General features: G+C 45.4%; 1 protein-coding gene across 10 annotated transcripts in view; it reads right to left on the bottom strand.

Moving 5' to 3' along the window:
- Nucleotides 1–19,607, bottom strand: part of LOC148040555 (uncharacterized protein At2g34160-like) — a 186,519-nt gene that overhangs the window by 116,539 nt on the left and 50,373 nt on the right. For all 10 annotated transcript variants that reach the window (XR_015694980.1, XM_087700798.1, XM_087700836.1 and 7 more), the window contains exon 3: nt 801–863. Coding sequence is in view for 9 of the 10 variants with exons in the window: in XM_087700798.1 (XP_087556924.1) it covers nt 801–863 (63 nt within the window). In the remaining variant the exon portion in view is untranslated. The remainder of the gene's footprint in view (nt 1–800; nt 864–19,607) is intronic.

Below are 19,607 nucleotides of genomic sequence, written 5' to 3'. Positions count from 1 at the left end.
CTTTTGTCCAGAAGAAAATCTGAAGTATCAGATAGCCCAACTATGTGTCTCAAACTTACATAGCCATTATGTCTCTAGCTAACACAATCACACACCATTAGTTGCAAACATCTAAACTCTGGACCAAAATAAACACTAGAGAGTATGAAACAGAAAGCCAAAGTTGCAGTTTCTAGGAAGTACATTGTGTTCCTATAGATGGGAAGCGAAACTTCCTCTAGAAAACAAGAAGAAACATACTTGCCCAGAAGTGGAATGCTATGATCCCATATGATTATTAAAGTTCAACACAGCTTCAGTTGAAGATTGTACAAAGTTTAACACTGCTCAGATACTGTCAGTCACCGAACAAACTTTTATGCTAAGCATCCTTCATTCTGGCATAGATGATGCAAGTAGGACTTTCACAGCACTACTCAGCATGATCTAGAGATGATTATAAAATGGAAGAAATTGAAGCAAGAACACAAGAATTGCCTGCCACCCCAGGCTTGCTGCTCCATAGGATAGTCAGGTTAGCATGATCTAGAGATTTTCATGTAGAACAACCAAAAAAAACATTTTAAAGACTCATTTTACTGCTAAAATATGCAGGCAAATTCACAGTAAGTTTAAAGTCATTTTGTTCTTGAAGCAATTGTGCTCTCAGCTCAAGACAGGTAGTCATAAAGCCACACTTGCAGTCAATGCAAGTTGGACACCAAAAACACAGGATCTTTCAGTAATTATTTTAGTAATTTTGTCATTTATGCAAGGCATTACAAAGAATCAGGGCTTTGAAAAAAAGTTGAGAAACAAACTTTTCTCAACAGCAAGGCGATTGTTCTTCAGTATCTCTGCCACAGTAACCAGAGTGGTAATAGCTGGAAAGCCAAACAAAATAAGAATGTCAAGAAACGAGCTAAAGGATCCAATGAGTCTAATGTAACCAAAACTTATAAACGAGAGCATTGTCAACATTTTGATGAATTCAAAAAGGTAGAACTTGTAAAGTAGCAGGACACATACAATTTCTATGCCTTTTTATTATGTGCTATGAGACTTCCAAAAGTAAACAGCATTGAAGTCATCAAATTAACAAGGTTCAGTCATCTGATCTATGGACTAAAATTAGATTTTTGAGATGCTTGTGGAATAAGCTTATAGATGAAAGCTAAGTGAACAATTGAATTCAGGACGAACAAGAGAATTGTATTAATCAAGAGACTCATTGACATTTCTTACTTACTTATGATGGAAACAGCCTATGGCTACTCGCATGCCCTTTGATTTATACGGGAACTCAGAATTGGTGTGAAACCCCTCGATTGAAGGGAACTACTTGCTAGGGGTGAGGAAACTTTTTCATTTTAGGAATAGAAATCCCTCTCACGTAAAATGCCCAAAGAGCTATAAACTCGCTGGGTGTGTACAATAGAGCTCATAATAAAGGGTCATCGTGTGTTGAGTTGATGGTCTGCCTGCCTAGAAAGTCCTTGTAACCTAATGTTTCACACAAGGAAATGCAACATGCTAGTGCTCCTCAAGTGACTCTAATCTATTCGTGTATCCATAGAAGGCCATCCTATGAGCTACAGTCTACTTGTCATATCAAGGGCCAGTCCTGTACACAAAGCCTCCAAGTATCTATGACAGCCACATTTGGAACACCCAAAGAAAGGCGGCTTCACAATCAGCAGTCCTGTGTAGGCCAACAACCAAATGATAAATGGTGATGCCAAAAGTCATCCAACACTTATATCTATACTAATTCTATTGTGCACAGTCAAGATGCTTGCTTTCAAAGCTATTGGTCGACTTTCTTGCAACAAGACTGCACCTATTGCAAACATACTTACATTAGTTCCAACAAGGATTTATTGGCATCCACCATATCCAAGATTGGAGTTGTATCAATAGCCATCTTAAGCCTTTCAAATCTTTCTTTTTGTTTTGTTCCCGATTTAAAGCCTTTCCCTTTCCATTTGAGCCAATCAGTCATGGAAAAAACTATTTTGGCATATTCTCAAACAAATAGACGATAGAACCTAGATAAACCTGGAAAGATCTACAGCTCTTGCATGCTTCTTGGGAGGTACCACTCCAAAATGATCCCATTCATGATCCATCTTGATTCCCTTTTTCAAGATAATATGTCCCATTTATTCAATGCTCTATAATTGACGCAAAGTCAAATAGATCCATCTTTTTTTCCCACCAATAAATTGATGAGGCCCATGGCAAATTATTAGGTTTCATAAACTCCATTTCAAGGTATCTCTCATATTTTCTTTCACTTTTTTATGTTGGGTTTCTCTAAGCCCTTAGGATGTCTTTGATATCGAGTGAGCATCACTAATTTTATTATATTGGATTGGATGATTTATATTGCCCCTCTTAGTTGGCAGTCCAACAGGCATCACTAGGATACACCTCTTTGAATTTATTTAAGAATTGAGCTAAATCAATTTTAACATCACATTTGATTCCAAACTAGAGGACAGGAGGAGAACTCAGAAAATGCATCGATATTATCAGAGAGGAAAGCAAGCAGCTTGGGAATTTTATCTTCCAGACTAGGGATTGGGACACTTGATTTATGGTAGAGTCTGGTAGATCGATAAGGTCAAGATTCTTAGTCAACTTCAATGCAACGAGGATCTCAAAGAGGCAATTAATAGACTTTGGAGGGCAAGGCCCTTTCAAAAGTAGAAGGTCACTTAAGAATTGGCGGAGTGCTTACAAGAGATCAACTGTCCCTTTTTTTTTTTTTTGGAGGCTAGAAGCGAGAGAGAGGGCATCTTACAAAGATAGAGACAAACACACAGGCATGGGGGGGGAATAAGGGTATGGACTTTGTAGCTATATCATGGTATTGGAGCCAGAAACATCTATATAAGGAGTAGTAGTGACTCTGAGCTCTACTTGATTTCCACTCTACATGTGATTCCCTATACTCAGTGGTGGTGAGCCCTCACATGTGCGTCGTCACGAGGGTGTAGTCCTGAGATATGCCTCAATGTTATCATGAATACAAAAATTCCTCATTGATATATCTTGTGTGCCATTCTGCTATGCCTTTTCATGCCTCATGACAGATTATGACTTGAAGCCTTGTGAAGGTCCGTAACACTTGGTATCAAAGCAACTCTAGCATGGAGCATACTAGCTCGAGAGGGGAACAGGCTCACGAACACGGAAGAGATCCTACTATAACACATCGTGCAACGCGATGTGACGACCCCGACACAACGCGACGTGACACGACATGGTGTGATGGTCCCCCCAAACATAGTACCTTCTGAAACCTAGAAGAGAATCTGATTTTCCTGTGGCAAGTAAAGATAGCCTGAGACCTCGACACGGAGCTACAAAACATCTATATAGGGAGTAGTAGTGACTCTGAGCTCTACTTGGTTTCCACTCTGCGTGTGATTCCCTATACTCAGTGGTGAACCCTCACATGTGCAGCGTCACGAGGGTGTAATCCTACGATGTACCTCAATGTTGTATCTTTCGATATCATAAATATAAAAATTCCTTGTTGATATATCTTGTGTGCCATTCCACTGTCTTTTTGTGGCTTGTGAGAGGTTATGACTTGAAGCCCTATGAAGGTCCGTAACACTTGGTATCAGAGCAACTCTAGCACTGAGAATTTTTGCTCAAGAGGGGAGCAGGCTCACGAACGTGAAGAAGATCCTACCATAACATGTCACACAATGTGACACGACGACCCTAACATGACACAACATGACACAACGCAACACGACACAACACGATGCAACACGACATGGCGCAACTGTGGTACCTACTAGAACCTGGAAGAGAACCTCATGTGCTAACAAAGTTGAGAGGGAGCCGGCATGAGAGAGACGCACAGCATACCATTCAAAAATATCTTGGAGGAAGCTGATACTGTGGGAGGACACTTTCTTTGAAGAGGAAGACGAGCTATGTCACTAGCTCAAAATCACATACAAGAAGAAAGAGCTACGGCTCAAACTGATCAAGCAGACAAAGAAGACCATCAAAGCGCTAAGGAAGACCCACAAAGAAACAGATGTGCTGTGCAATCTCAAAGAGAAGGCTGAAGAGCTGGATGAAAACCTGGAAGAGGTTGACTACCAATTGATCATGATGTGAGAGAGAGATGACCTATGGTAAGGATAGCCCGAGACCTCGACATGGAGCTGCAAAACATCTATATAGAGAGTAGTAGTGACTCTGAGCTCTACTTGGTTTCCACTTTGCATGTGATTCCCTATACTTAGTGGTAAACCCTCACATGTGCGGCGTCACAAGGGTGTAGTCCTAAGATGTGCCTTAATGTTGTATCTTTCAATATCATCAATACAAAAATTCCTTATTGATATATCTTGTGGGCCATTCCACTGTGCCTTTTTGTGCCTCATGACAGGTTATGACTTGAAGCCCTGCGAAGGTCCGTAACACTTGGTATCAGAGCAACTCTAGTGCGGTGCATACAAGCTCAAGAGGAGAGCAGGCTCACGAACGCGGAGGAGATCCTACCATAACATGTTGCATGACATGACACAACGACCCCGACACGACACGACACAACACGATACAACACAACACGACACGACATGGCGCGATATCCCCCCAAGCATGGTACCTGCTGAAACTTGGAAGAGAACCTGATGTACTAACAAAGTTGAGAGAGCGCCATGGCGCGATAGGGACGCGCAGCATACATTCAAAAATGCCTTGGAAAGAGCCAATGTTGTGGAAGGACACTTTCTTTGAAGAGGAAGACGAGCTATGTCTCTGGCTCAAAATCACATACAAGAAGAAAGAGCTATAGCTCAAACTGATCGAGCGGACAAAGAAGACCATCAAAGCACTAAGAAAGACCCGCAAAAGAACAGATGTGCTATTGCAATCTCAAAGAGAAGGCTGAAGAGCTGGATGAAAACCTGGAGAAGGTTGACTACCAATTGATCATGGTGCGAGAGAGAGATAGGCTGTGGCAAGTGAAGATAGCCCAAGACCTCGAAACGGAGCTGCAAGAGAAAATCATGTTGAGGTGGAATTGGGAGATTGCCTCTGGATCTGAGGGAGCCAAAGAGAGGGCAGAAACATACTTGAAGCAGATGAGAGCCAAAAGGGCTAAAGAAGGGAGCAAAGCCAGCCAAAGAAGAACCAAGAAGCCAAGAGAGGAAGAAACAGGTGAAAGAAGAAGAATTATGGTCAGATAAAGATGAAGATGAAGACCTGGGAGAGGATGAGCTCAGCCTAGATCTTTGAACACCTCATCCCCAACCGATGGCTACTACCTTGAAGACTACTACCAAGAAGGCTACCCTCAAGACCAATACCTCTACAACGAATACCCTCCTAAAGGAGATGGATACTACTACCTTGAAGATGTTCCCATCGACTACCGCCTAGAAGGAGAATACCTCTACATGCAGTGAAATCGCTCACGCCCATCACGTCGCAAGCTGTCCCCGCTCCGTCTGATCGCGCCCGCCCTAGATCGATCGCGCCCGTTCGTTAGCTCACCCCCCCCCCCCCCACGCTGACTCCCCCCCACCAAATGGCTTGCAACACCCCGCCCCGCCTGCCCGTCTTTCGCCCCCGCCCTGACAGTTCAACCCCCCCCCCCCCCCCGCGCTATATCTTGCCATATCGCCCCCGCCCCGACAGACCGTGCCCTCCCCACCTGCCCGTCTTTCGCCCCCGTCTTGACAGTTCGCCCCCCCCACCCCCGACGCGCTACCTCCGTCCACAGTGTCCAATACCCCCCCCCCCCCCCCGCCATTGTTCCCCCCCACCCTCCAATTGTTCCCTCTATCTGCAGCAACTTTCCCCCCTCAGGTAGCACCATGACGTGATTGGTAGTTTTCTCAAAAGGGACACACAATGGAAACCTTTGGTCAGACACCGGTGCACTCAATGAGTGCCCCCCAGTCAAACACCTTGCGTGTCGTCCTCTCTAAGGAGCAGCTCTTAGCCGTCTGAGCTAAGGAGCTGGAGCTAAAGGAAACAGCGATTTATGGTCAGGTAGTAGGAAATTCCCTAGCCAGGGCCCAGCTTTGGGACTGGCTTCACTCCACACTGCGCATTGGCATAGCGCAGATCGTGGAGGCAGTCCTAATGGGCCAAGGGATTTTCATGGTCAGGCTCAGCTCGGCAAACGCAACTCGCAAGTTGCTTGCCAATTCACCATATGCCTCCACGAAGGGGGTCATATACATGGTCCCTTGGTACAGTGGCTTTACTGTGGAGACATTTGCACTCCACAACAGGTTTCTTCAGTACCCGGTCACCCTTCTTTTCCTCGGCCTGGCGCCAGTTGGTGGAAGACTTTGGACGGCTCTTCGGCACTATCCTTCCCGTGTCCTTCACGAATGCAGTGATAGCTGCAGGAGTTGCAAAGGTACAGGTGGCAATGAAAGAGGTCAAGAATATCCCACAGTTCCTAGAGATTGAGGCAAGCGGGCACTCCTTTATGCAGCAGGTCATTGTGACGAGGCAGCCAGGGCAGTGCTTGAGCTGCCACGACTTTGGGCATCAGGCAGCAAGTTTCACGCGTTTCGGAGCCAAGGTGGCTACGCCGATAGGCCCACAAGTAGACGTTAACGGCTTCACACGAGTCCAGAGACAACAAAGAGAGAGACGGCAGGGGGCGGCGCAGCCAGCATCTCAGACCCAGCCTCGGCAGCAGGGAGCAAGTGGGCGAGCGACACCCCCTCGATAGAGCGCTCCACAACCCCCCCCCCTGTCCGCCCCACCCGGCAGGACCGCAGCCCCCCACATCCACCACCTGCGCCACAGACTACCTCTCCTGAGTCCCCACAGCCCCCACACCCACCTCCCCTAAAATCCCATGCCCCCCCCCTCCGCTAACCCTGGCCCACAGCCCCCCATTTCCAAGGCCACCAGCCCCCCCCCAACACCCGCCATATACCTCCGTCCATCCCACTATCCCTCGATCATCCTCCCCCCCACCACCCCCCGTACCGAGCACCCCCCCCCCCTAATCCACACCTGGTTCAAGTGATCCCCTCCGAGACCCACCCCCCCTCCCCCCACAGGAGATGATGAGCCACACACGTCTACATCCTCCTTGCACCAGCAATCCTCCCTGTGACATTAAAAGTGACATTTAATATAACGTTAAGGTCACAAATATTGAATGTGACATTAAAGTGACATTTAATGTGGCATTAAGGTAAATCTAGGGGAACATGCACGAGAATGACCGTCCGGGCTCTTGGGCGCCCGAACGGGCTTAAGGGGAGCCTAGAGAGTAAGAGAGTCCAAGAATAGTAGGACTCACCAAAAGTGGACGGCTGGCAGAGGAAACGGGGAGAGAGGTGCCAGCACTTATCTAGGCGTGGTTGGGAGGAGAAGGATCACTCGTGCTCACCGATTAGGACTGTTAATTTTTCTCTTCTAGCTTCATCGTTTTCTGTCTTTGCCTGAGTCATCTTTCATTGGTATCAGAGCCAGATCCCTCATCCGCTAGGTCGTCAGTCATCTGCCAAGTCGTCAGTCATTCGCAAGGTCGCGTGTCACCCGTCATAGATGAGTACTGGCCGAAAAGAGACGCCGTGAAAGCGTGACGGGCCGTGAAGGAAAGAAAAAAAGTGAGACATGCCACGTCACGTAAATGTGACACGTTACGGGCAGAAGAAAGGTTGAGGCGAAACGACCAGGCGTGTGATCGTGAGGCGAAACGTGATCTGATCGTGATCAACGGAGGCAAAACGTGAAACGTGACACGATTGTTGTCACGACTGCTGTGCGTGAGGCGACTGCTGTGAGATGGACAGAAAAACGTCATGGAACGGACGGAAAAATGTCATACACGACTGAAGTCAGGAAATTGAATTTCCAGCATGACTACTTCACTGCTCTAGTCCGGGAAGATAAAATTTATTCCTTACTCTTCGGATTTATTTCCAAACCAGCAACAACTGCCTGCCATTAAAATCAGGGAAGTACTTTACTTTGTATGCAAATTTATTATCTTTGCTTTCCAATTCCAGTGTATTAATGGCAGAAAAAGGGAAAGAAAGGGTAATGGAAAGCTCTAGTTCTGGGGACCAACCTATGGTAGATCCCCATGAACCAGAAATACAAGAAGAACAACGGGAAGAATTTTTTGCTACACGAGAGCAATTCGATGATCTTACTGCTCGTGTGCAAGCTCAGGGGGTTCAAATGGAATTTTTAACCCAAACACTCACTGAAATAAAATCTCAATTAACTTTATTGTTGGAAAGAGATAAAAATAAGATAGAAACCTCGGATGTCCCATCTTCATCGAAAGATTTAGATGTGACTAAGCAAGATCCTAAGGAACCCCAACCTTACCATAAATTGAGGGATAATCCAGTTCTAAAGGATATGAAACCACCTCAATTTTACGGGGAGGAAAAAGATAGGAATAAAGACACAATCTTTAATTTCCTCCAAAAATGGGAAGATTTACATAAACTAAAAAATACCCCACCACATCTCCAAGCACTGGAGGCTAGTTTAACTTTGGGGCCCAAAGCATATAAGTGGTGGCGAACTTTAAAGGATGCGAATAAAATACCTGAAACTTTGGCTCAATTTGAATCTGTCTTTTTGAAAGAATTTCTTCCTGAAAATGAAATGGAAAGAAATTGGGAAGGTTGGGATTATGTCAGACAAAAGGGAAGACCCCTACTGACATATCTAGAGGAATATCGTAAGATAATCCTCAAATTGGAAGGAATAGATGAATTCCAAAAAACAAGAGGATTCATTAGGGGACTAGATAAAGCCTGTAAAAAGGAAGTAAAACGGAGTTTACCTAAGACGCTGAAAGAGGCAATTAAATTTGCATTAATTCATGAAGATAGTATGCCTCCACGTACACTCACTAGTCTCACTGATACGGAGCCCAAGTCTAAGGAATTGGAAACCTCAAAATTTGTGGGCAAATTTAAAAGGAAAATGCCATTCTTTAAGGGTAAAAAACAACCTTTTGAAAAGAAACCATATATGAGGCCAAAGTTAAGTCCTGATGACTTTGATAAGGCCAAAAAAGAAAAGTTGTGTTTCAATTGCCTATCCCCTAACCATGCTCCTTGGAATTGCCCTCAAAAGAAAAAGGAGGAAGACAAAGGAAAGGATAAGGACAAGGGCAAGGGAAAAGAAAAACAAATCCATGTAGTGCAGACCTTAGAATTAAAGGGCCATAAAAAGTACAAATCTTTAGAGGTCTTGCACATGGATGTACAACATAAGTGTTGTATGTCAACTTCTATGTGGCAGCCTACTTTTGGGCCACATGATTTACTTAGAGTACATGGATTGATAGCTGGAAAGAAGGTTAGAGTCATGATTGATGACTCTGCCACACATAATTTTATAAATTATGCACTTGTCAAAAAATTGAAACTTCCCCAACAAAAGAGTGAACATCAATATGTTGTTCGTATGATGCAAGGCCAAGACAATAAAATATAGGATACAATGGTATCCAATTTGGAAATTGAGATTCAAGAATATAAAGATAAACTCGATTTCCAAATAATGAACATGGAAAGAGCTGATATTGCTCTAGGGAGGGAGTGGCTATGGGGATTGGAACCATCCTTAAAATGTAGTTATCACCATAATACATTGGAATTTGAAAGGGATGGTAAGACTTTTGTCATTCAAGGTGAACATGAAGTATCTGATAATCCTTTGCTGTGTTCTACTGAAGTTGAGAAGCTGATAATGAAGGAAGTTTGTGAGGTATATATATTATGGTCTCTTCCTGTACAAAACACTTTTACTTTCTATAATATAAAGCAACAATTTTCTTATGTTTGTGAGTTGAATGTTAATAATGAATTAAGTAGTTTGTTAGATGATTTTAAAGATGTGTTTCCTTCCGATTTACCAAGTGGCCTTCCACCAGATAGGGGTGATATAAATCACCCAATTAATATAAATAAGGATATACATCCTATTTCTAAACCACCGTATAGGTTAAGCGAAACACAGCATTAAGAAGTTGAAAGACAAATTAAGGATTACCTGAATAAAGGGTTTATTCAACCCAGTAATTCACCTTGGGCTTCACCAATTTTATTGGTAAAGAAAAAAGACGGTTCTATGCGACTTTGTGTTGACTATAGAGCACTTAATAAAATAACGGTGAAGAATAAATTTCCTATGCCCAGAATGGAAGATCTTTTTGATCAATTACAAGGGGCAAAATTCTTCACAAAGATAGATTTAAGATCAAGTTATCACCAAGTAAGAATTAAGGCACAAGATGTTTCCAAGACAGCATTCCGTACTAGATACGGGCATTATGATTTTTTGGTGATGCCTTTTGGCCTCACTAATGCACCAACTACCTTTATGAAGCTGATGAATAGTGCTTTATGGCCCTATCTAGGACATTTTGTAGTAGTCTTCTTGGATGATATCTTGATCTTTAGTAAATCAAGAGAAGAACATTTGAAACACTTACAATTAGTATTCCAACTGTTAAGAACACATTCCCTTTATGCAAAGAAAACTAAATGTGAATTCTTTGCACAAGAGGTCAAATATTTAGGGCATATTATCTCGAAAGAGGAAATCAACATGGATCCAGAAAAAGTAAGGGCAATTATTGAATGGCCACCTCCAAGGAACCTGGAAGAGCTGCAGATCTTCCTAGGTGAACCTGGAAGAGCTGCAGATCTTCCTAGGTTTATCTGGATTTTATTGTAGATTCATTCGAGATTATGCCAAAATAGCTATTCCAATGACTGACCAACTTAAAGGGAAAGGAAAAAGTTTCAATTGGGGAACAGATCAAAATGAAAGTTTTCAAAAACTTAAGGTAGCTATTGCTACAACTCCAGTACTATTAATAGTGGATCCCAATAAACCATTTGTGGTTGAAGCTGATGCCAGTGATAAGGCAATAGGCGCGGTCTTATTACAAGAAGGTCGACCAGTTGCTTTTGAAAGCAAGAAATTAGACTGTGCAAAACAAAATTATTCTGTTTATGAGAGGGAGCTGTATGCAATAGTACATGCAATGAAGAAATGGAGGCACTATTTGTATGGTGCCAAACTTTTGATTTTATCGGATCATGAAAGCATTAAGTGGCTTAATGATCAACCGGATTTACACGGGCGTAAAGCCAGATGGGCCGAACTCCTCCAAGAGTTCGACTATGAGATAAGATATAGAAAAGGAAAGTATAATATTGTAGCTGATGCACTCAGCAGAATGCCCATCATTAATAAATTGAGTTTTACTCAATTCACTTCCAATTTGCTTGAATCTTTAAAAGGGAAATGCCAGGTTGATCCGGCATATTCCAATATAAAGGAAGCAATAAAAAATGGGGATCCAAATGAAAGTGCTTCTACTGAGCAAGGAATATCTGAGGATGTTCAACAAGGAAATGGAGCATCAAGGGTTGCTCAAATTGGATTCAAGTGGAAGAATTTTATCATTGATAATGGTTATTTACTCTACAAGGGTAGGGTATGTGTCCCGAAAGATACAGAAATAAGGCGCCAGATACTCTTTGAGTGTCATGATACCCCTAGTGTGGGACATCCAGGAGTTAATAAGACTTATAGTCTTATTAAAAGGCAGTACTATTGGCTTGGAATGAATAAGGACGTCCTTGACTATGTGGTCAAATGTAATAAATGCCAGGTTAATAAAGCTGAAAGACTGAAAATGGGAGGACTTCTCCATCCACTAGAAATTCCTTCGGGAAAATGGGAGAGTATCTCCATGGACTTTATTGTTACTTTACCTAAAACACAGAGGGGGCACGACTCTGTGTGGGTGATTGTCGATAGGTTAACCAAAATGGCTAGGTTCATTCCAACTTCAACTAATGTTAAAACACCAAAATTGGCTAGATTGTTCGTAGAGAACATATACCGATTGTATGGCCTTCCGGCAAATATAGTTTCTGATCGGGATAGAAAATTTGATAGCCATTTTTGGCGTGCGGTATTTAGGAAATTGGATACTAAACTTAGCATGAGTACGGCGGATCATCCGCAAACAGATAGGCAAACTGAAAGGGTTAACCAAATTCTTGAAGATATGCTTAGGGCATATGTAAGTAAAAGGCAAACTAATTGGGAAGAGTATTTACTGATAGCAGAGTTTGCATATAACAATGCCAAGCACTCTTCCACTGGATATAGTCCATTTATGTTAATGTATGGGTTTCAGCCCAGAGCTCCTTTTGTAGTAGGGCTGCATAAGGAAAAGGTTCAGGCAACTAAAGACTTTTTGGAGGATATGAATAGTATGTTAAAATTTGCTCAAGAAAATATTAAAAAAGCTCAAAATCAAGCTAGAGCATATGCAGATCCTCACCAAAGAGACATCTCCTTTGAAGAAGGAGAATTGATCTATCTTAAGATGCCTGAACAAACTAAAACTATGAAAAAGGGACAATGTCCAAAGCTTTCACCAAGGTATTGTGGTCCTTTCATAATACTTAAAAAGGTGGGAGAATTGGCTTACAAGCTCCAACTACCTGCTGGTAGTAAAATACATCCAGTTTTTCATGTAAGTAAATTAAGGAAGAAGCTGGGTGATTTGGATAATCTAATCTTAAATGATGATATTGAGAAGCTATTCAATGACCAATCTAATCCACATGAACCAGAAATAATATTAAATGTTCGTAATAGATGAACAAGGAATATTATTTATCAAGACTGTTTGGTTAAGTGGAAAGATTGTTTAGAAGAAAGCTCAACATAGGAGCGAGTAAGTACTTTAAAGAAAAGGTTTCCCGATTTACAGTTAGACCTTCCAAGTATCGTTTTCGAGGACAAAACCGATTCTTAAGGGGAAGGAAATGTGACATTAATGTGACATTAAAAGTGACATTTAATGTAACGTTAAGGTCACAAATATTGAATGTGACATTAAAGTGACATTTAATGTGACATTAAGGTAAATCTAGGGGAACATGCACGAGAATGACCGTCCGGGCTCTTGGGCGCCCGAACGGGCTTAAGGGGAGCCTAGAGAGTAAGAGAGTCCAAGAATAGTAGGACTCACCAAAAGTGAATGGCTGGCAGAGGAAATGGGGAGAGAGGTGCCAGCACTTATCTAGGCGTGGTTGGGAGGAGAAGGATCACTCGTGCTCACCGATTAGGACTGTTAATTTTTCTCTTCTGGCTTCATCGTTTTCTGTCTTTGCTTGATCATCTTTCACTCCCCCTCCCATACAACCACCAGCTCATCCAGCCCTGCCACCCGTCACACTTTCCCGAGACAGACACACCTGTTGCCACAGGAGTTCTTCCGCAATGGCACATGGTCCTACTTGAGAGTTGCGGAGTGTGGAGAGTTCCCACTACCTCTAGAGGTGGGGATCTTCGTGGTTCGTAAGTCAAGGAGGGGCAAGGTCCATCTACTAACACCACCGGATGGACCAAACTACGCCTTTTTTCTTCAGTCCTCTCACTCAGGGGAGTGGACGACGACACAGAAAGAGAAAGAGTTGAAGAGTCAAGTAGCGGACCACACCTCCCAGTGGATGGAGAAGGACTAGCATTGTTTGCACAGCAGTGGCCTGGTTGCATGATGGATATTAACTGGTGGGCTGGTGCCGAGGTCCCTCACCTGAGCATTATCTTTCGAGCCCTTCCACAATGGAGAGCTCCGAGGGCCGTCACACTTTCCCGAGACAGACACACCTGTTGCCACAGGAGTTCTTCCGCAATGGCACATGGTCCTACTTGAGAGTTGCGGAGTGTGGAGAGTTCCCACTACCTCTAGAGGTGGGGATCTTCGTGGTTCGTAAGTCAAGGAGGGGCAAGGTCCATCTACTAACACCACCGGATGGACCAAACTACGCCTTTTTTCTTCAGTCCTCTCACTCAGGGGAGTGGACGACGACACAGAAAGAGAAAGAGTTGAAGAGTCAAGTAGCGGACCACACCTCCCAGTGGATGGAGAAGGACTAGCATTGTTTGCACAGCAGTGGCCTGGTTGCATGATGGATATTAACTGGTGGGCTGGTGCCGAGGTCCCTCACCTGAGCATTATCTTTCGAGCCCTTCCACAATGGAGAGCTCCGAGGGATGTGATCGAGTGGCCCCTAGCACAGACGGCCCGTTTCTACCAGTGCACAGAGTCCCAACTCTCAACATGGCTGATAGATGCATTGATAGTACCACCTGGAACATCTATAGCCCCTATGTTCCGGCCGAGGGCCACCATGGGGGATTGAAGTTCGCCGTCCAGACCGGCGGCAAAGCGTACTTGCATGCCTCATAGCTTCTCCTCTTCATCAGCAGCCTCCACACCAAACAAATACCAGTTCGGTTAGTCATAGGTTTCCCCATGAGTGTTACACCTTGCATCTTGGAATGTGAATAGCCTCCACTACAGTGGAGCATGTGGTTCCAGAAAATTGATTGTTCGGCAGGAGTTGCAGCCTGCCCTTGCCGAATAGATCGACATCTTACTTCTATATTTTACTTATACAGGAGCACAAGCTCACCCCCACCCAGGCCCAACGGGTAGGAAATGTACTCCCAGGCAGCTCGCACACTTACTGGGAGCACGCCATAGGTGCCCATGGCAGGAGTGGAGGCGTATGCACCTCTATTGGTCTAAGTCTTACCACTTGTGTACGAGACCACGGGACGATAGTGGCAAGAAGGGTGCTATGGATCAGACTGGATATTGGGGACTCGTGCTTTGGAGTCCTTAATATCTATGCCCCTACGAAGGTTAGGGCACATAGCAAGTTCTGGGTGGAGATCGCAGAAGGACTCCGAGAGGTGGACTCCTGGATTGTTGGAGAAGACTTCAACAACTTGGAGGCTTTGGAGGACCAGCAAGGCAAAGGGAGAAACTACCAGGGCATAGCCGGGGAGGAGCAGGAGGCATGGAAGGTCTTTCTACTGGCAGTAGGAACACGTGATGCCTGGAGAGACCCTACCTTCCACAGGAGGGAGAGGTCGCTGGACTTCTCTTGGGGATACAGGCGGCTAGGTGGAGTCCTGCTGGAGCGGTTGGACAGGTTTTATGTGGGAGAGTGGGGAGGCTCTCGGTGAGGCCAGATTGAGCAATTGGCGGGCACCATGTTGTCCGATCATTGCCCGGTTCTCCTAACACTAGATCCCCCAACATCTGCCCTAGATGCAGGATCTTTTCGGATCGCTGACTCGATCTATAGGAGGGAGGAGGTGATGAGACAGATAGAGAAAATTTGGACCAAAGAGTGGGGGAGGAGGGACCAGATCGCAGAGGAGGTTGCAGAGGTCCTAGCTGAATCGAGCAGAATCTGCAAGAGGCAGCCGTACAGGCCAAGTAGCAGAGCTGGGAGGAGGAGAGAGCACTCCGGCGGGACTTTGCAGCCACGCAGAGATTATTACAAGAGGCACCAAGGGATCCCACTCTCCACGCACAGGAGGTGCGCGCGTGAGCAGCCATTGCTGGCCTAGAGGACAGGCACTAAAAGTTCTCTTTCTGCACCTCAGCAGCTTTCTAGGCACAGAAGGGGGACACGATGTGCAGGGAGTTTTTCCAGGTGCACCAGCCTCGCACCTCAAGAGAGCAGATACGCAGCCTCCAAGATCAGTATGGAAGGACCCGTTCTAGCCCAGACGAGGTGATGGAGATTGCCACCGACTACTACAGTCGCCTCTTCCTGCAGGAGATAGCCTCAGCTAGAGGATAACGATGTAGACAGTAGGTCTGGGATAACATCCTGTCCCTCGTCACAGAGGAGATGGGACGCTCTCTCCTAGTCCCCTTCACAGAGAAGGAACTAGAGGAGGCTTTCCATACACAGGACGGGCAGAAATGCCCAAGAGAGGATGGCCTCTCTAAGGCTTTCTTCACTACCTTCTGGAAAGTAGTGAAGGATCCCCTACTGATGGCCTTTCAGGAGATTTTCACTTCAGGACAGATGCCAAGGAGTTTTTCGGCAAGCCTTATCAGTCTTCCCCCCATAGGGGGAGACCGGTTGGAGCTTTCCCAGTGGAGACCGATTACCTCATTGCCAGTGGCCTATAAGGCGTTGGCAAAGATGATTGGCAGGCGACTACGCCCCGTACTTCTAGACATCATCCATGACACACAAACAGTCTTTGTCCAGGATAGGAGCATCCTGGACAACGTATTCACCTTCTTTGAGGCGACAGGTGGGCCCAACACAGTGGGCAGAGACTGGCCATACTACTCTTGGATTTGGAGAAAGCCTATAACAGGGTGGACTCGGATTTCCTAGAGGGCACCATGGTGAGGTTGGGTTTCCCGCAGGCTTGGATTTGCGGGGTCTCCGCACTTTACAGATCGGCCACCAGCAGGGTTCTCATGGGAGGTAGGCGGGGGGGGGGAGTTTCGACTGGAGAGATCGGTCCAACACGGCTGCCCCTTGGCCTCGTACCTGTTCCTTCTCTTTGCAGAGACGATGTCTCGCTTCCTCAGGTCATGTGTGAGCGGGTTACGTGGCCTCCAACTTCGAATAAGCGAGGAGACCGAGTTGTTAGACTCAAAGTATGCAGATGATACAGCGCTCTACATAGAGGATGACAAGTTGATGCTGGAAAGAGTGAGGCGTGGGATAGACCATCAACCGATGATTTGGAGCCCCCAGGTCAGGGACCGAGAAGGGGCACAAATTGGCAAGCGCCCCCACATCCAATGGACTGGTTGGGAGGCTGGCCGGCTCGTACCATCAAGGCATGGCGGGAGGTGTACAGGATGGCGGACGAGGAGGTGCTACAGCAAGTATCAGGCTGCTAGCGAGGAGTAGAGCTGAGGAGAAGGGAGATAGACGCAGCGATGCCTCAGGAGTGGCTTGCTACCCCGATACGAGAGCCGATAGAGCCCGGGGAGGTATGGGCTGCTAGGTTTTCACCAGCAAGCATCCCCCTATAGGTGGCAGGAAGAGTGGGTGGCACTCCACCTGGGACCTTTTTCATAGTGCAGGAGGGGGGGTGTCTGGCTCTTAACAGAGGGCAGCAAGATGAGGGGATAGCTGTCCTTTCATGGAAGAGGATCCAGGTGATTGGCCTTCAAGGGAAGACATGGCAGTTGGACCCTTTGGTCTTTTGGCAGGAGCTCAGGGAGTGGCGCCTCTGGAACTGGGAAGGAAGGCCACTTGATGAGCTGGAGTGGGATCCGGGAGAGTGGCTTTGGCCGGCCACTGTGGTTGCCAAGAAGCCACCAAGATTCCTGGAGTACACCACTAGGATTGGCAGACACGTGCTGATGCAGGAGGATATGGGTGATACAACATGGCTGGTCTGGATATGGCTTTTATCAACCAAACGGTGGCAGCCCTTGGTTCGGATTCTGATACAGAGGATCCAGAGAATATGGTTCCTTGCACAAAGGAGATGCCTCCTGGTCCTGACTTCCAGCCTGCGGGCAAACGCACCAAGCATACTTCGGAAGAGACAATGGATCATCAGGAACGTTCTTATGCTCAGGTTGCCTCTCATTCTGTGGATTCTCAGGATGTTGACTAGGAGCATTTGCTGGAGTTTGCCAACACTCTGCTTGGCGATTATGTCCAACATAATCATGAAGCTTTTTCTGACTCTGGAACTGAAGATGTTCTGGAAGCCACGGTGGACCCAAAAACAACCCCAACCCCAACAACCAACCAAACCCTCAAAGTTTGATGATAATAGGCTAGGAAAGGAGTTGAAGGAGAGAATCGCACAAATATGGGATGAGATAGAAGAAGATGATAGGAAAGAAGAAGAAAAAGACTTATTAGATGGAGCCATAGAGAAGATCAAGGAAAAGATGAAACAAGAAAAGAAAATAAAAGAGATAGAAGAACAAGTAGAGTTAGCTAGGAAGAAGCTAGAAGAGGAAAAAAAGCTAGAACAAGATGTGTGGAAACAAGTAGAAAAAAACAAGAAGAAAAAAGTTAGGAAAAAGATTGAGCAAGTAGAAAGAGGTGGAAGAACCAAATTAGAAAAAAAAGTATGGAGAGCTAGAAAGCCAAAAGAAGAAGAGAAGAGGCAAAGTAGGCCGAAAAGACGAAGAAAAGAGAAAGAGAGAGGAGAATGAGAATGAGAAGCAAAAGAAGGCAAAACTAAACACCAAGAAATAGATGCAGGCCGCTAGAGCCAAGATGAGAGATGAGAATGAAGATGCCTCCAAAAGCCACCAAGCTAAACGTGTGGCTAAGGACAACGAAGCAAACCAAGCTTTTGATCCAAGGCCACAGCCCATCCCAGCCAACTCGGATCAAAGTAGGAACCAAGTACACTTCAGCAATGGAGTTATTGGCTACGCCCTTGAACCCCAAGAGGCAAACCCTTATGGGCTTGGACAGCATGAGTCAAAGGACAAAGCCTCAAAGAAGGCAGAGCATAAGGGACTGCTCGCAATATGGTCCAATCCAGGTAACTTAGTGCCATGGAAGGGAACCTTGCTAGCCAAGTCTTGGAGAACTCTCCAAATCACTCTTAAGATGAATGTCTTTGAACTATGGAACCCATTGGGACCATACTCAATGGTGGTAAAGATTGAGATCTCTCGGCATTCAAGCCGCAAGCATTACAAGGAGTTGTCATCCCGATCCTATGGATCCGTGACATACCAAGTACCACACTTATGGGCGCCACCCCAAGGACTTCAAAGATACCTCTACTTCTACAAGCCAAAATCTAGTCTTAGTGTAACAACTTAGTCCATTCCTCTCCAAGAACTTCAACTCTAAACAAGACTAAGAAGAGCCAAAGAGGTGCCATGCACCAAGACCGCACCTTCCATGCGAGAAGGCAAGTTAAACCAATTGGTTTGTCTAAGTTCAAGGCAAGAAAGAAAGATCCGGAAAGGAGACCAAGGAAAATAGCCCAAGTTCTTGACTTGGCGATGAGGGCAAAGCGTCTTGGCAAACGAAACAAGAGACCCAAGTCGAGTCCCAAGGTGATGGCACGAAGAAAGGAAGGGGTGATGGGAGGAGCAATGAAATGGACTGCCTCCCTTAAGGCGTGGCACAACATGGTACAACCGCACCACCACGCCTTGACCCCAACAGCACAAAAACTTGGGATCGTGCTAACAAAGCTTGGCATGCAAAGCCATAAATGCCAAGCCACATCAAGTTAGGACTATAAAGCCTCCACTCCTCAAATGTAATTGAGTCGAGGGTGGATTGGAATGCAAAAGAATAAAAAGAACTAAGTCTAGATGGGTAGACCCTGGCCAGCTTTTGATAGAATAAGCTATGTTAAGACCCCCAAGTCGTAGTGCGGCAGATACTAACCAACTTGATAGAAAAGGTTGAGTTAAGACCCTGCTAAGGAGTCAAGTCCTAGACTGGCAGACATTGACCAACTTGATAGCATAAGTTGTGTTAAGACCCCGAATATGAGTCAAGAAACCACCCTTAGATTGCTGAGGATAACAATCCATTAAGCGGGGGTGAGTGTAAGGATATGGGCTTTGTAGCCATACCATGGCATTGGAACCAGAAACACCTATATAGGGAGTAGTAGTGACTTTGAGCTCTGCTTGGTTTTCACTCTACATGTGATTCCCTATACTCAACGGTGAACCCTCACATGTGCGGCGTCACGAGGGTGTAGTCCTGAGATGTGCCTCGAATGTTGTATCTTTCGATATCATGAATACAAAGATTTCTTATTGATATATCTTGTGT

This window comes from Lygodium microphyllum, chromosome 2 (assembly GCF_053477565.2).
Source record: "Lygodium microphyllum isolate KBCC chromosome 2, Lygodium_microphyllum_v1.1.10, whole genome shotgun sequence".
Lineage (NCBI taxonomy): Eukaryota > Viridiplantae > Streptophyta > Polypodiopsida > Schizaeales > Lygodiaceae > Lygodium > Lygodium microphyllum.
Note: the sequence above shows the minus strand (reverse complement) of the source record. Positions and strands in the feature narration are given on the sequence as shown.